This window comes from Leucopleurus acutus (assembly GCF_964270905.1).
Source record: "Leucopleurus acutus genome assembly, chromosome: X".
Classification (NCBI taxonomy): domain Eukaryota; kingdom Metazoa; phylum Chordata; class Mammalia; order Artiodactyla; family Delphinidae; genus Leucopleurus; species Leucopleurus acutus.
In genome coordinates, this window is record NC_139148.1 from 38,185,961 (window position 1) to 38,204,699 (window position 18,739).

The 18,739-nt window shown below is 39.8% G+C and overlaps 1 protein-coding gene across 1 annotated transcript in view; it reads left to right on the forward strand.

The window, feature by feature from the left end:
- The window catches only part of MAOA (monoamine oxidase A), a 72,667-nt gene that overhangs the window by 21,864 nt on the left and 32,064 nt on the right, over nt 1-18,739 (forward strand). Inside the window, exon 3 of the mRNA XM_082864322.1 lies at nt 6,072-6,209. Within this exon, the coding sequence (XP_082720448.1) occupies nt 6,072-6,209 (138 nt within the window). The remainder of the gene's footprint in view (nt 1-6,071; nt 6,210-18,739) is intronic.

Here is an 18,739-nt window from a genome sequence, read left to right on the forward strand (position 1 = left end):
GTGTGGCATGGCCTAAATAAATAAATAAATAAAATAAAAATTAAAAGCTTATCCCCTGCACAAGAAACCATGAACAAAACGAAAGGCAGCCAACCAGTATGGTAGATAATATTTGGAAACCATCTATCTGATAAGGGGTTAATAACAAATTATAAGGAACTCATACAACTCAATAGCAAAATAAAACAAAAGAAACAGGGGCTTCCCTGGTGGCGCAGTGGTTAAGAATCTGCCTGCCAATGCAGGGAACATGGGTTCGAGCCCTGGCCCAGGAAGATCCCACATGCCGTGCAGAGCAACTATGCCTGTGTGCCACAACTACTGAGCCTGCGCTCTAGAGCCCACGAGCCACAACTACTGAGCCTGCGTGCCTAGAGCCTGTGTTCTGCAACAAGAGAAGCCACCACAGTGAGAAGCCCACGCACCACAACGAAGAGTAGCCCCCTCCCACCGCAACTAGAGAAAGCCCGTGTGCAGCAAAGAAGACCCAACACAGCCAAAAATAAACAAATAAATTTATATTTAAAAAAAGAAACAAACAAATCCAATAAACTGATTAAAAAAAAAAAAAGAACACTATTCCAGCAGCCTTCCCGGTAAAGGAGGATGGCAACTCCCAAAAAAACTCGGAGTCATGTTCAACACTGTGAGACCCCACATTCATTCTGTCAGGAAATTCTTTTGGCTCTGCCTTCAAAATATACCCAGAGTTCAACCCTTCCCTCCACTTCCGTGGCGCCCAGCTGTGGGAGCCACCATGATCTCTAGGGCAGATTATTGCAACAGTCTCTTAAATAATTCCCTGCTTTTTACCCTTGTCCCTTATAATCTAGCCTTAGTGCGACAGCCAGAATGAATCTTTCAAACCTAAGTCAGATCTTGGCACTTCTGTGCTCAAAACCTTTCAAAGGCTGCCCTTCTCACTCAGAGTAAAAGCCAGTGTCCTTTCAATGTCTTGTGACACGTACCATGATCTGCCCCCTTCCCCCCCACCCCCGCCCTGCAACTTCTCTACTCTCATCTCCAGTTCTCTTTTCCTTGTTCACTCTGTTCCAGACACATTGGCCTGTGTTCTTTGAACACACCAGGCAGATTTCTCCCTTAGAATCTTTGCAGTAGCTCTTTCTTCTGCCAGAAACGCTCTTGTCCCAAATATGCACATGGATAACTCCCACACCTCCTTCAAGTCTTTTACACAAATATCACCTTTTCTCAGAGGCCTACATGTCCCTTGTATTTGAAGCTGAAATCTTTCCTTCTCTCCTCTGCAGTTTCAATCTGCCCTGTCCTTCTCTAGTTGTTTTTTTTTCTTTTTCACTGTTGTTATCAACTTCTAAGATACTTATTTATTATGTTTGTGGTTCATTTTCTGTCTCTTCCTACTAAATGAAAGCCCCTTGAGAGCAGGGATTTTTATTTTGTTCACTGATGTAACAGAAGTTTCTTGAACAGTACCTGGCACCTTGTAGGCACTCAAGATATAGTTGTTGAATGCACTAATGAATCCCCAAAGCAAAGTAAAAACATGAAGCCTAGGGATTAAATGAGCTCAAAATTTGACTTTCACCTTGAATGTCTGCTGAACCCTGAAGACTCTGCAATTCCACTGTGATGGCTGTATGGCATGCAGGGAACAGGAAATAAAATCCAGAACCTGGGAATTTAATAGGAAACACTCCAAATTGGAATCCCCTGTGCTATACTCTGTACATGAAAGTGAAAGAGAAATAAACCTTACCCTTCTAAAAGGGAGAAAAATAAAGCTTGCCTTCATCCATGGCTTCAATCTAAATTTACACTACCTATATGGTGTGAAAAACCTTGGACAGAATATTTAAAGTGCCAAGGTGGCTGGCAGAAATAGACTCAAATCATTTCCACCCAGGCCTCAAATAACTTACACAGAAAAAGTTCTAAGGAAAATCAGCAACTCATAGTCAAAAGTGACAGCATACAAGGAAACAAGGCACTAAAGGAGAATAAATAGAAAAAATGATCCAGAAAGATTTTGCAATAGTTGAAGTATACACAGAATAAAAAATTACTGTAGCATGTTTTAAAGAAAAGACGTGCTTAAAATTAGCAGCAGGGAAAAGAAACTTAAAAAAATGATCAAGTAGTTTAAAAATAATTTCTAGAAATGAAAATGTACTGATTAAAATGAAAAAACTCAGGGACAGATTAAACAGTGTATTAGACATAGCTGAAGTGAATGAGTGAACTAGATCAGAAGGAATTATCTATAACGCAGTTCAGAGATAAAGATTGGAAAATACGTTATGTGGGGCAAGGGCAGGAGCAACTAAGACATGAAAGATAGTGTTATGATGGTATGAAAAAATAATGGCTGAGGATTTTCCAGCATTGTTGGAAGATATCAGGAAACCTAACAAGTCCACAGCATGAAAAAGGAAAAGAAATTCTCACCCGCACACAGAAGCTGCAGTATACCAAAGAAAAGAGATCTTAAAAAAATTCCTTTAAGTCTAAAAGTAATTTTTTTTAAAAAAGAGAAAGACAAATTACGCATACTCTGAAAAAAATCAATAATTAGACTTATTGATTGCTGTTGAGTGACCCTTCAACAGCAAAAATAGATGCCAGAAGATAAACAATATCTTCACTGTTCTGAGAGAGAAAGAGAAAATAACCAGAATTTGTTACTTGCTAGAACTATCTTTTTATCAGACTGACAAAAATAGAGAGTTTAGGACCCAGATTAGAGGAAATTATAAAGGCTGTGTTTTAAGAAGAAGGAAAATGATAACAAATTAAAGGTGTGAAATTTAAGAGGAGACAATGCGCAAAGATACTGGTAAATATTTAAAGAAAATTAGCGACATCAGCAGAATAAAACAAAATAACGTCAAATTTGTTGGGAGACAAATAAACCTGAAGTAAGGTACTTTTATGGTTTACAGATTAGAAGAAGGTTGATCACAGTTGATGCATGAAGGTTTTGTATTTTTCAATAGAAAGATAATATATTGATAAACTTTAGAATATATTAAGTATGCATGTTAATATAGCTAGAAAAAAAATAGGCCTGACAGTCTAACTTCCAAACAAGTAGAAGAAAAACTTAAAACAAAAGGAAGAAAACCCTTAATCCAAAAGAAGAAATCAGGCATAAAACTGTTAAAGTGGGACAAATGGAAAGCCATAATAAAATAAGTAAAGTTAAGACATTTTAAAATAAATAATAATATAAATGGGCTAAACTTCTCAGTTAAAAGGGAGGAAATGTCAGAATAAAGAAAACTCTAACCGAAGGATAGAAAAAGAGATAGTATACAAATACTAATCTAAGCTATTTTACCTATATTAATATCAGACAAAATAAGGTTTAAACAAAAAAATGTTTCATTGAATTAAGTTTCAATACATAGTGATAAAAGACCCAGAAGACCAAACAATTCTAAACTTGTATATACTGAATAATGTAGCCTCAAAATATAAAGCAAAAATTGACAGGAATCAAAGATAAATGCCCAATAGTATAGGGGATTTTTAACATACTTTTCTAAGTCAATAATAAATGAAGCAAACAAAGGCTGAGCACAATTAATCTTTTTCTAATGGACATGTATAAAACATGCATATTACTTAACAGAAGACTATGTTCTTTTCATGCAGAAATGGAAAATCTTTGAAAATCAACCATGTGCTAGGTCATAAAGTAAGCCTCAAGGATTGATATCATATAATCCATATTCTTTGACCACAATGCAGTTATGACAGAAAGATAACTAAAAAAATTCCAGTTGTAGAAATTAAAACATGACAAAACTTTTAGAAACATAGATCTAGACAGAAATTGTAATGGAAATTTGAAAATACTTAAAACCACACAATAATGGAAATACTAAAATAAAGTTGTGGATGTAGCTAAAACCATATTAGAGGAAGATTCATAGCCTAAATTTTTGTATTAGAAAAGAACAAAAGGCTCAATATGAATAAGCTAAGCATGCAAGGAATTAGAAAATTAAGAGTATAAAAAATCCAAAAAAGAGGAAAAAAGAGCATAAATCAATGGTATAGAAAATACTCAATAAAGATGATCAATGAAACAAAGGTTGATTCTTTGAAGAGTCCTATTAAAACTAGACAAGTGTCTGATAAGATTTTTCAAGGAAAAGGAAAAAGAGACATCTCTAAACAATAAAAGGGATGAAAATGAAGATATAACTACTGATACAATAAACAATAAATAAATGAAAAGAAGAGGTCATGAACTTTAAAGCAATAGTTTTGAAACATATGAAATGTATATATGATGAGAAAATATAATTTAAGAATAGAAAGAAATTTAAGAAATAGAAAACATGAGTAGTGCTTTAACCACAAAATAAATTGAACCTGTAATTTAAATTTTTCCCACAATGAAAACACTAAGCCTAGATAGCTCTACAGGTGTGTTCTACCTAATGTTCAAAGAAGAGATTATTCTATTTATATACAAACGCCTTCTAGAGAATAGAAGGAAGTATGATTTCTAACTCATGAGATTAACAGTACTGTAATACAAGAAAACAGACAAGGGCTGGAGAAGAAAGGAGAATCATGGGGCAATCTCACTTATAAACACAGATATAAAAATTCTAAACAAAATGTTAACAAAGCATATCTTGCAATGGAAAGATAATATCAGGTTATATTACCCCAGGAAGGCAAGGTTGCATAATTCTAGACAATCGATTTTCTGGAAATAACAGATTAGGTAAATTATCCCAACCGTCCCACTACATATAAGGAGACTAGACAAATTGCACTGTGTACACACACACACACACACACACACACACCTTCAAAGCATCAGAGAGCTAACAAGATAGTGAAGAATCACTAGACCAACGTCCAGAAAACATTGACCTGCTTTTTCCCCTGGGGGTGGAGAGGTGAGAGTTTGCTGACCACTGAAGAAGCAAGTGAGAGACTGAGAAGTACTTTTCAAAAGTCTTACAAAGCTAGGGCAACTGAAGGTCAAGTCCAGAGCCCACCAAAGTGTGTGTATATGGAGGGATGTGTTGGTAAACTCCTTGTGCTTTGGGTTGGACTGCGTCCTAGCGCTAAGGGTGAACAGCAAAAGGACTAGGCCACGTTGCATTTCAACCTGCCTTCAAATTGTCTCAGGCACACAAAATGCAATAAAGTTATCTAGTATTGTTAGCGTCCCCAGATGCTGGGCAGAAGCAGACATAAATCCTCTCTGAGAAAGATATAATCCTCCCAGGATTCAGATAATTTCTATATTTTCTCAAATTCAGTCAGTGGGACACAATAAAAAATAATCAGGCAAACAAGGAGAAACGGCAACGCGAATTAGAACTGGTATAAACAACAAAATGGAAACAGACCCATAAGAAGTTATTACAAACACATGGAGGAATTATTACTCACCAATGCACAATTTTATTTTATTTATTAATTTTTTTTACAATTTACTGATTAAACCATGGGGAAATGTGTTGCTAAAAAAGCTGGGGAAAATGGAAAAGTGCATTTAAGAAGAGGAAAGTAAATTTTGGTTTATGGAGGAAGGTTTGCATATTTATAAAATATTTTTTAGGTGTATGAATCTTTTCATACCTTTTGGTACTCTTTTCCTATGATGCATTCTTCCCTGCAAGTGTTTTAAAATAGAATCAGGAGCCCACCAGTGTGGGCTGATTGAAGATTTCATCTGCTGGAAATCAGAGAATTAGGTCTAATAAAACTCTGGGTGACCCCTCCAGCAACAACCCCAAAGAAAAGCATAGAAAATAAAGCTAAATGCTTTGAAAAGGATCTAGATCGGCAGGGCGTACTACAGTGTTCTTTATTGTTTATGCGTGTTATTGCTGAATCAGCCTCACCAGTAACTCGACAAATGGGATTGCTTAATGATGAGCGTACTATAGGGTTGGAGTAGAGTAGAAAGATTTGCTATTTTCAGTGGCACTTTATAAGAGAGATGTAAGGCACATTTAAATTGTAAAAAATAAACAGGGTTATTTTTTATAAGGCATAGAAACATCTGTTTTAGAGTTCTAACTAAAGTCTTCTGGACACTTTTTCTGTTTCTACAGAACCAACATGTTGATTACGTAGACGTTGGCGGGGCTTATGTGGGACCAACCCAGAACAGGATCTTACGGTTATCTAAGGAACTGGGTTTAGAAACTTACAAAGTGAACGTAAATGAGCGTCTTGTTCAATATGTCAAGGTAAGCCTGATGTTTTACTCAACTGACCAATAGGGGAGCATTTTATTTGGGAAAGCATTTGGTTTTGCTTTTAGTTGTTTTTTCTCAAAGTAATCATAAAAGTAGGTTCTCAGCTTTAAAGTAGTACTCTGCCTTTCTTTTCTTCTTCTTTTTAAAAAATCCCTGCGGACTCCTGGAATCACTGCAAGTGGTCATGCTTCAGCTTGGTTCTCCTCCACCTCACCCACTGTGGCCCTTGAAGGCTACACTCCTTCCTTCCCCTCCCTCTGGAGGTGGGGGAGACACCAGAAATAGACCACACACACACACACACACACACACACACACACACACACACACACACACACACACACACACACACAGCCCAGGCAGCCCCTGAGGCACCTAAGACTTTGAATGGGTCATTCATCCTCATCCTTACCTGACATTTCTTTGCACACTTTGATAATTTTCTCTGCACCTAGCCATGACTCTTGGGAAGTCTAGCTCAGTTATGCAGTTTCCTACTGTTTAAACAAGAGATTGTTTAAACTCTAAGTGCTGATATCCACTCAAGAAACAGCAGCTGTTGCCCATGTTATTCTTTCTTACTGAAGCCAAACATGGAGCAGCTGGAGTCTGGAAATGTGCCTTGAGAAATCAAGTTTCTGATCTGACATTGTAGCCCATTTCCTGGAACTAGAGTCATCAGGACAGGGGTTATTTACTCATTCTAATGCCAGGATTCCCACACCAGTAACCACATCACTTCTCAACAGACACATTTAAGCCTCCACTCCACCGCAGCAATCATGTGGGTCTGGCATCTTCAGGGCCTTTCAGAGCAGGGAGTGAAGGATACTTGAAGTGTATGTACACCGATGTGCAATCAGGGAGATCAGGAATCTTGGGAAACTCTGATAGCTGATCTGGGTTGGTTTGGGATGCTTGGGAAAGTCTGGCAGTAAGACACATGAAAAAACAAACCAGTAGCCTTTAGAAAAACTAGGTTCAGAGGTCAAGGGAGAAAAGAAGAAACTACAAAAGAATTATACAAAGTGTTTATGAATGCTGGCTTCAACAGGCCATGATCAAAAAGGAAAAACTCCTTTGCTTCCCCACTTTGTCATCTCTGCACGGCATGTTGTTTACCCAGACTAGTAAGTGATAACAAAGGTAAGAGTAATAGCAACTAACCTTTATGGAGCACTTTTACCTGTATTATCATATTTAATGTAGGGAGAGAAACCAGATCCTTTGCACTCAACTGCTAATTAAACAGTCATATAAATTCACTGTCTAGTCCAACTGGGAAGCATATGAGTCTGATGATTATCCTGGAATCTGAGCAAACTTATGCTCTACTTTACAGAGGAGAAAACTGAGGTTCAGTGAGGTAAAGTGACTTGAACAAAGGTATAAAACTAGTAATGGTCTGCCTACCCCCTGAGCATACGCTCTTCATGAATTTTAGGATTTACTTACAAATAAGCACATATTTAAGATGCTAAACACTGTTCTTTTCATTTAAGACAATCTCATCTAATAAAAAGATGAAGAATAGAAATACTATTAGGGAATTCCCTGGCGGTCCAGTGGTTAGGACTTGGTGGTTTCACTGCCGTGGCCCAGGTTTGATCCCTGGTTGCAGAAGTAAGATCCCGCAAGCCGCGCAGTGCAGCAAATAAATAAATACTTACCATTAAACCGTCCTCTCACATACTTTACCCTGCCAAGGAACACATATTTTCACCCAAGGTAGACAGCAAAGTTAAGGTAAAAAACTAGTGCATCAGTTAGAGATTAATTTATTTTATCTGAATAAGTGCCTTTCTTTTAGTGTTTCTAATAAATCATATCATTTCTGCAATGAGAAATACTCAGGGTAGTGGATGTTTTTATAATGACCAGGAAACTAGAAAGTGAGGAGGCCAGATTAGGGAAAAAGCAGAAAGATATTCATCTAACTATTCCAGGTAAGACTGATGATAAACTGTATAGCAAAAAAATAATTCCACTTATTTAAGAATATCTCAACTCTCACTGTTCTGTTCGCTTCTAGGGAAGAAAAGGCGTTTTCCCCCGGCATGATAGTGGATTGGGTTAATAGTGCAAATTGTTTTTGTGACACTTTCTGCATCAGCTCTCGTGACAACCCCAGCTTCTGTAATCTAATACAGTGTATTCTTTTCTGTAAATAACACTGAAATGAAGTGGGTGAATCACTGGAAGATTGCCACTGTCTAGTTAAACCAAGCCATATTCTTTATGATCCAGATTGCTTCAGGTCTTAAATTTTCCTGATGTGCAGCCTTAAAGAATGCTTCCATTGTTTCTTCTGTCAGCAGGCTGTAGTGCATCCAGTTTCAACCTACTCTAGGATGATTTTTAGTATTCACCAGAGAACTATTCTTGACTTTTGCTAGATTGTGTTTACAGTGCAAGGTTTGACATGACTATGTGGCGTTCCAAGCCTGAGCCTCAGAAGCACTGGGGACTGATGTTAGGTGGTGTTTTCCAACCTGTCCCTTCCCCCAGAGACTAAGTCTATCTGCTTCATTCTTAGAAGGTTCATATGGTTATGCTAAATTCAGTCACTGTTTCAGTAAGTCGTTACTGGACCATCAACTCTGTACCAGATATTGCTGTAGGCTGGAAATACAGTGGTGGATACATGATCCAAGTTTCTGCTCACATGGAGCTTGCCATCTCAAGGGAGGAGATAAGTAAATAAATAATATTCGCTAACATTTCTGCCTTTATCCTTCATGGATCTTGTGAATAGAATCTCTATTCTAATTCTGGTTTAGTAGATCCTGATTCTCATGTAATAGGGTTCTTGACTGGTTCCTACAGTGAGCAGGTTTTATGAATGTTGTGAATTCAATATGGCTTTATTTCGGAGACTACATCTGATTTGTGAAGTTAATATAAATTAATCATGTCTTTAACCTAAAAGGTGGCTTTGAAGTGGTGTCAGCTAGATATGTTTAAAGTGTTCTCTATGGATTCTTTTCTTTTGGAAGGTGTAAAGGAAGCAGGTGGACTTGGATGCCTCTTGCATTGATTGATTGATTACTTGCATTAGTAAAGAAGATGCACCATCATTACGATCGTTTTATGAGTTAGTTTCATTGAGTTGTGGAGACTTAAGTTTAGCAGTGCCAGGTCTTGGAGAAGAAGAAAGAAATACTTGATTCCTCTTTTTTTTTCTTTCTTTCCATGGGTTCCTCCAGATCATAATAATGCAGGTAGGGTGTCAAGAGGGAGAACACTGCCAGAGATGGAGCAAGGCATTTTGCAGGAACTACTTTAAAGGAGACATTGACATTTTCATGCATTCTCACTTTCTCCCTGCTTTTCACATCCTCTCTAAATAAAAATCAAGACTATAAATATAGACCACACATTTGTTTTTAGAGAATGGTGTGATAAAGATTTATTTAAAACAACATAGGCTTTCCTGATAGTAACAGCTCAGCAAGCAATTTTTCCGAGTATTCGTTCTGTTCTTCCCACAGCCATTTACTCCATGTTTCTATGCCAACGACTGAAATCACAGGCTTTTCAGAACGTGTGTGTTCTGGAATACTAAGTAATTTTTTTTGTTGTTGCTAAGAGGTGAACTTTGTTTTAGCCAGTAGGCTGTATTGAAAGCAGAGGATGTACTTTTTATCAGTTTGTCTTAATGCTTCCAGATATAACTGCGTCTTTGACCTCTTGCTTCTAATAGGGTGTTTCCTTTGGATTCGGGACAATATATTTTTAAGCTGCTTTTAACACCTTTCCATACCAACTCATAGAACTCTTTTCTTTTGTCAAAGAAAATTATACTTTCACTTTCAACCCCTCTCAGTAGGAAACTCAAGAAGCCAAAGGTGTTAGGCTCTTGTAGGATTGTTGATTGTTGTGTCTTTTTTTTTTTTTTTTTTTTTTTTGGTACGCGGGCCTCTCACTGCTGTGGCCTCTCCGGTTGCGGAGCACAGGCTCCGGACGCGCAGGCTCAGCGGCCATGGCTCACGGGCCCAGCCGCTCCGCGGCATGTGGGATCTTCCCGAACCGGGGCACAAACCCATGTCCCCTGCATCAGCAGGTGGACTCTCAACCACTGTGCCACCAGGGAAGCCCTTGTGTCTTTCTTTTAATCACCTAGATCCATCCCTCCTGGCTCTGTGCATTGGTGTTGCCTCCCATCTGTAATGTGCCTATACCTGTGTTACATTTGAGCTTCCCAATGATCCTTTGAGGTAATAAGCATTATTTCTCCCATCTTACAAATGAGAAAACTGAGGCTCAGAGAGATTAGGAGCCAAAGTGAGGCTTTCCATTTCTTGAGCCCAGGTTCTGTGAGTTATATCACATCGTTCCTTATTCTGTGAGCAGAGTTAACTTGTGAACCCCTTTAATAAACTGCTCCAAGATATGACAAAAATCACCTTACCCCAACAGGCTTTGGAGTCCTAAGATGCTACTTTAGCTGTAAGGGCTTCTGTGGACTCCAGCGGTTGGAGGGGAGTGGGTGTGCCTAGGAGTCATATGTGGTACTGTTCACCAGAGTGGCCTCTTCTCTTGTATCCTGAGCCATAGATCTGGTCCCCCTCTGGCCTTCAGTGAGCGCTTGACTCCTGAGAAACCCTGAGGCCAGCGCAGTTAGGCTCAGCAGGCTGAAGAAGACGGATTCTATTATTGTGTTTAAATACTAAGGCTAGAGGTCTGGGGCATGGCTTGGAATTGTTGGCTGTATATTCTTTTTCATAAGTGACTTACGTAAACTTAATAATCAAAGTATGATCTAGATAAGAGTATTTTATTTTATGCCATTATACTCTGCCTGGTTTAAAAAAGAAAAAAAGGATTTAAAGTAATTTGTATAAGTCAGAGTAGAAGATGAAGAAAGACAATTAGGTAAGGACAGCCAAGTGGTAATGGGCCTGTGTTCATGATAAAAAATTCTTTGTTGATCATAGAAATGAAGTAATACAAAAGGGATTTTTTTCTCTAAACTATAATTATACATAGGATTTTAAAAGCAGAGAGACTCAAAATGTTTATATATTTTCACTCTAATCTATCAAGTATTCAGTATAAAGATATATAGACACAGTTTGTAAAAAACAGTTGCTAGTAACTTCCATTCTTTTTTTCTCTCCATTTTTAAAAGACTTCATTTACTTCCTGTGGATCATAGGAAAGCTTAATGACAGAAATTACTCTTAAAGCCTTGTACTGTTTAGAAAGCTAGCTCGGCATTAGCCATTTTCTCTCAAAGGCTCCTTTCTTTTTCCTCTAAACTTTCAGGAGTAAATCTCAGATTTAGTTTCTAGAGAATGAAGTTTCTACTCAGTTGAAGTGACAGCCCACTATATAGCAAAGTCAGGTTAATGATTCAATTTTCCCCTTTCATTTATTTTTTTTTAATTGTGATAAAATAGACATAAAAGTTACCATCTTAACCATACTTAGTGGACAATTCAGCGACATTAAGTACATTCATATTGTTGTGCTACCATCCACAGAATGCTTTTCATCTTCCTTTCATTCATTTTTAATAGGAAGTAATTCACTACAGAAGGCATTTTCTAGCCATTCATTGAGAACTAGTCTAAAGTCACCCTCCTGCCTTGGACTGGCCTTCACTGGCAGCATAGAAAGGGGATTAGGTCAGACACAAAGCATTTCTCTCACTAAGGCTGTGGAACTTTTCGATCACCTCCTCAAGTAGGGCCCTGGCATTTTGGTTAATGGCAAAAAGAACCCTGTGAATAGAATGAAACATAACAGCAGCTTCCTCAAGAGAAACTGCTCTAGTCTCTGTGATTACGCAACTCCTAGAGGTTCTGACCTTTCAGGTTAGAATGTAGTTGCCAGTTTGAGGTTCATATCTCCCCCAGGCTCCCCCATCCTTGCTTTCTACTTCCTCCCTCTGTAGCCCCTATTCCCACCTCAGAGCACACACCCAAATACCCCAACCAACAACCTTAATCATAAACTTTTGCAGAGTAGCCTTCTAAGAGTTGAAACCTTTAAAAACCCCCTAATGTCCTATGAATCTGTTACCAAGCGCAAGTTCCAGGGCCCAATGCACAGTGAGGCCAAACAAACTGAAACGTCGGAGTTTGGGGCAGAGAAAGATTGATGGCAGGGCCACACAAGGAGAATGGTGGCTCATTCTCAAAAATCCTGAACTCCCCAGTGGTTTTCGGATAGAAGCTTTTATAGGCAAAATTTAGAGTGAGGGCTGCAGGGTGTGTGACTTTCTGCTGATTATTGGGTGGTGAGGTAACAGGGCGGTGCTCCAGGAATCTCTGTGCTCAGCCTGAAGTTACCATCCTCCACCTGGGTGGGGACCTTAGTTCCTGCAGAAGCACTCAAAGATATTGTTACGTATATTCCTTGAGCAGGAACCAGGACCCTGCTTTCATCGCTGCACTATTGTTTCTTTTTTTTAACATATATATAATTTATTTATTCATTTATTTTATTTTTGGCTGTGCTGGGTCTTTGTTGCTGCATGCGGGCTTTCTCTAGTTGCAGCATGCGGGGGCTACTCTTCGTTGTGGTGTGCAGTCTTCTCATTGCGGTGGCTTCTCTTGTTGCGGAGCATGGGCTCTAGGTGCACAGGCTTCAGTAGTTGTGGCACACAGGCTCAGTAGTTGTGGCTCTTGGGCTCTAGAGCACAGGCTCAGTATGCACTATTGTTTCTTGACTGCTCCTCCTTTGTTTCTGCATTCCCCTTCCTTCCCTCATTAGCAACTCTTTGAATCTGCCCTTTGGAACTTAGGGAAGGTCTAGGAGGCTGAATGAAGCCTATTTCCTACAAAGTAGAAATGGGGCCATGGAAAGGATTTGTTACAGGGAGGACCCCCACAGGGTCCTACTCAGTGTCAAATCCCATATCTTGTCCATTCTGGGCCTCCTGAAGAAGGGAAGTTCTCTTGTCCCACTGACCCTGCCAGAAAGTCTTTCCTGTCATTGCCCTGTCCTGCCACTTAACAAGATCGATGCTACTATATAGCCTTCTGTCTCAGGTGTGGACTCCAAGCTTTTTCACTTGTGTCAAATTCAATGAACGAATACCTTTTGAAAACCTAGTGGATCTCAGAGTTTTAGGGACAGTTATTCTTACTTTAGAGATAGGAGAAAGTTGTAAGAATGCAAGTATTTGGTTCAAGGTCCTACAGAAGTGAGTGAGAAAGAGACAGAGACAGACAGACAGACGACAGACAGATGTGAAAGCCTAGTTGATAATTAACCTTAGCAGACACAGAACTTGGAACTGAAGAGAGACAAATAATGGAAATAATGTTGATACTTTATATCTGAACAGCGCAGTATTGTTTTCATAGCACTTCATTTTATTTTTTGCCTTGTGCTTGGGTTTAGTGCAACTAGAAGAAGAAAATTCTAGGTGGAATCACAGAAAATTTGAGTGTTAATTATAGTTAAATGTAATCAACACTTTGATCCCAAAAGCTGCTGAACTGGGTCCTTTTCATTTAAAAGACTTTACTCATATCAGGTTTTTCACACAAAGAAAATAATTACCGAACTATTAGTCCATTTGCTTTCATTCCCATAGCTCTCATGTAATTTGTCAGACTCAAACGATACACAGTGAACCTCAGGCTGAGATTTAATTTTGTGTGTTTGCCAAAGTACCCAGTGGCCTAGTTTCCACAGCCATACCCAACAGATAAATGTCTCTGAAAAAAGCATCAGGCTTTAGAGACATGGGAGGAAATCACTACTGGCTCACACTTCCTGACCAGCAGCAGGTGATAAAAGGAAACCCTGAGACACAGACATGGGTGCAGTCACTTGCTAATTTACGTAATTATTTGGGCACACACCCAAGAAGTCCTGAGTATCTGTGACTTTCCCCCAATCTGTAGTGTATTAAAAAATACTTTTCTGATGTACAAATGTTGGGAAGATTGTGCTAAGAATCTTATGGCTGCTGGTCCACCCTCTCTCCCAGTGCAAGCCCTTATCACATCTCTACCACTGTGATCACATGAGCCATCACTGAGGTAACTCCATCCAGTAGAGGGGCAGGGCTGCATCTACCCGGTCACTGGGATACACAAAGTGAATACTCTCAGTTAACAGCCTCTCTGGCAAGAAGTTTGCTTTGCCCTGGACCCTCTCCACCTGCTCTGATGTATTTTTCCTCTATACTGCCCTGTTCCAAGGGGGCAGAGCCCAGACCTGAGACTCAGCACAAAGCACTTGCAGTTTTAGCTAGATGTACAAGTGATTTTGTTGCAGGAAGGGGGACTCCTTCCAGGGCCCGAGAGTGAGCTCTTGTCTAACACTCGGAAATGAATTGTCCAAGGAGACACACATGCTGGCAAAGCAAGAGACTTTATTGGGAAGGGGTGCCTGGGTGGAGAGCAGCAGGGTAAGGGAACCCAGAAGAACTGCTCTGTCACGTGGCTCACAGTCTGGGGTTTTATGGTGATGGGGTTAGTTTCCGGTTGTCTCTGGCCACTCATTCTGACTCAGGGTCCTTCCTGGTGGCGCGTGCATCGCTCAGCCAAGATGGATTCCAGCGAGAAGGATTCTGGGAAGATGGTAGGCCATGTGGACTGGCATTTCCTCTCTCCTTTTGACCTTTCCAGAATTCTTCTAGTTGGTGGTAGCTTGTTAGTTCTGCGTTCCTTACCAGGACCTCCTGCTGTAAGATAACTCATGCAAGTGGTTACTATGGTGCCTGGCCAGGGCAGGCGGTTTCGGTCAATGGTTCCCCTAACAACTTCATTTGATTTCTCCTATTTGACTCAGTATTGTGGGATGATGTACCCTTTTGTGCAGGAGAGGTATGTGTGAGAATTTATTCCCATTTGTAGCATTTGGAAAATATTCTGGTTATTGTAGGTCTTCTTTCTAGCCTATGTTTTCCTGGGTTCTCTCAGGCCCCTACCAGTGCTAGCCAGAATATGAAGAAAGCATGCCTAAGGGAATATTTTCCAAGCAATATTAATCCCAAAAGTGCTTTGCGAAAGAGGAGGTTTGTTGGTCAGATAAATTTTGGAAGTGCTCCATATTCTAATCCTATCTTTGAGAGCCAAGATGTCCATTAGCAAATTAGGAGTCTTATGAGGACCAGCAATTTAAAAAACAAAAGCTGTTGAACTATAAACCAGGATTCCCCAGATTTATGACCATGGAACTCATCTTCATATAGCACCCAGAAAGATCAGAGTGAGAAATGCAAACATAGAAAATGGTTTTAGGGATTTAGGTTCCCTAAGAAAGTGAGTCTCCCATCTTTCTCTTCCCTTCACACCTTACACATAGTGCATTCTAGTAAATTTGATGGTAATATTGATTATGACTGTTTTAGAAAAGGTATGCCTGTGAATTGATAAGGAAAAATCAGTGGAAAATTGGCATTCATTCGAAGGTCTTGTCTGAGGCGGGAAAAGAGGGGGTCATTTGTGTAGAAAGAGAGCGGACCCTTTCTGGGGCCTGGGGGAACTAGATGTGATATGAGATGGGCTATAAAAAAGCAAGAATTCCACTCTTCTTTTTATTCCTTCGTTTAATAAGCATTTCTTAGAACCTTGGTATTTACAAGGCAATGTAGGAAATGAGGCATAGTCCTTCTCAGGTGTGTTGAGACTAGTCCAGAAGGTAAGACATGTATTTAATTTCGTTTAATACATTGTAGAAAATGGCAAAGTGCCATGGGCAATGAACAAAGTGCTCTAGTGCATCAGAGGAAGCTGAAGTGGTTTCCGACCTAGGCAGCTAGGTGAGATCTTTGGGACCATGTCTCTCTCAGATCAATATTCACTCATGCCTACAACCTCCAGGCCTAGAAGCACATCCTAATAGGCTCTCGATGGAGGATCCAGCTCAGTGGCACTGCAGGTCCAATCTTTCTAACATAGAGACTGAGGCACAGAGGTAGGGGCCGGGGGAGCCTGAACCAAAAGCATGGAGACATGAACTCTGCCTCTGCCAGGTACCAGCTGGGTTTAAACAAATTATACACACACACACACACACACACACACACACAGGCATACTTCAGAGATATTGCGGGTTCGGTTCTAGACCACTGCAATAAAGTGAATATCACAATAAAGTGAGCCACACAAATTTGTTTCCCAGTGCATGTGAGAGTTATGTTTACACTATACTATAGTCTATTAAGTGTGCAAGAGCATTATGTATAAAAAAAGTACGTACTTTAATTTAAAAATATTTTTTTGCTAAAAAGTGCTAACCATCATCTGACAGCACAGGATTGCCATAAACCTTCAATTTGTAAAAAAAAAAAATACACAGCATCTGTGAAGTGCAATAAAGTGAAGCATAATAAACCAAAGATATGCCTACTGTACATCTACATATATATTAAAAACTTAATACATATATAATGTGGACCTCTGAATATCTTCAAAGACATAGTGAACTTGCTAAATTTATCAAAAGCTGTCCAAATGTACCACCCTGTGATGCATCTCACTTATTATGATCACAAGATTTTACCTTGGAGCAGTGAAAAGCAAGAGAAATCAGACATGGAATCCAGACATAGTAAAATCAAAAATGTAAGGAAGAAGAGTAAAGTAACTAAAAGATCAGGCTCAGCGGCCATGGCTCACGTGCTCCGCCGCTCCACGGCATGTGGGATCTTCCCGGACCGGGGCACGAACCCGTGTCCCCTGCATCGGCAGGCGGACTCTCAACCACTGCGCCACCAGGGAAGCCCTAAAAGATTTTTTAAGAAAAAGATTTAAGAGGAAATAAATATTAATGAAGAAAATGGACAACCATAACAGAAATCATCATTTCCTTTAGTCTTTTTTTTTTTTAAGTTTTAAAAAAAATTTTATTTATTTATTTGGCTGCGCTGTGTCTTAGTTGCGGCATGTGGGCTCCTTTAGTTGCGGCATGTGGGCTCTGTTAGTTGCAGCATGCAGACTGTAGTTCCCTGACCAGGGACTGAACCCGGGCCCCCTGCATTGGGAGTGCAGTGTCTTAACCACTGGACCATCAGGGAAGTCCCCATTTCCTTTAGTCTTTTTTGAAGTTTAATAGAGATAAGGACTAAAAAGAAATGGTGTAGGTATTTTTATTTTTACTTTTCTTCATTCAAATAATTTGACAACATGCATAGCTAAATGAATAAGAGGAATTTTATACAAACACTATAATGTGATAAGACCCAAGCTTTAGTGAACATTAGGATTACCTGGGATTTGTTAAAAACATAGATAGCCTGGCCACACACCCCTAATTTAGTAGGCCTGACGGCAGGATCCCCATACCCTGCACCCTGAGTTATTTTGAGGCAACTTCTGCTACAAATCCAGGAATCTTGCAAATGGAAAGGGTAGGATTCCAGAAAAGTTAGTGATACTCACTCACATTTATATGTTACTCTACAGCAGGGTTTCTCAACCAGGGCACTATTGACTTTTGGAACTGGATAATTCTTTGTTGTAATAGGGCTGTCCTGTGCATTGTAGGATATCTAGCAGCATCCCCCACCCAGTTGTGACAACGCAAACTTTCTCCAGACATTGCCAAATATAACCTGGGGCGCAAAATCACTCCTGGTTGAGAACCACTACTCTACCGGGACCAAAGCCCCTTCATTCTCACTAGAGAGTGATACTGATCTTTCTAGATCAAATCTGGTAACAGTGAAGAGTACCTTTCCCTAAAAACTCTAGGTCCCCAAAGAAAAAGTTCTCAAAATGGTCTGTCCACCTACCCTCTAATGTCTCAGCTATTCCACTCAAGTACTATACACATCAAACACCAATATCAACTTGTGTAGACTTCGATATAAGACACATTTCCCCCCAGACTCTCTATAGGAGTGTATATCACTCAGAATATCCAAGGGATCTCAATATAGCACTTTACCAACCTCCAGATATAGAGCCTGATGACAGTGTTATAGGAGGGAAGGGAATAAATGCCAATAAAGGGTTAATGAGTTGTTACAGCTGTGGGCAACTGAGGCTCAATTCTCCCTAGTTCTCCCTGAGGAACTGTGTGGAATGTGCCAAAGAATTGCCCCATGAAGAACAGAGAAGCTGAGATAATTTATCCTTGTCCCTCACTGGCTGGGGTTGCCCTTGTGTCCCATGTTGAATGCTGACCATTGGGCATCTGCTGCAGAGTAAGCTTTAATAATCAGGTGCGAGATGATCCATCCTTAGGATAATCAAAGTCCAGTGAGATAAGCAAAGCTATTAAAGGATTTATTATAGGGATTTGGCCTTACCTAATTGTGGGAGTCTTTGTAAGGCTCTTGTCTTTGCATCTGATGCTGGAGCTTGAAGGGCAGGCAGTCAGGAAGGGAAGATAGATGTATGATGGAGGAAAGCAAGAACAAGCTGGAACCCACAAGCGTAAGCTGGAGTCCAGGTCAGTCTTTGTTGCCTCTGATCTTGACACTGTGGATGTCTTGCAGAAGCCAGGACCCTTCATCATAGTGCTAAATACATATACCAGGCCTAGAAGTTGTAGAAGCTGAAGGAGGATCCCAGAAGGGTGGAGTAGTTGCAGGCCCAGACGCTATCTCA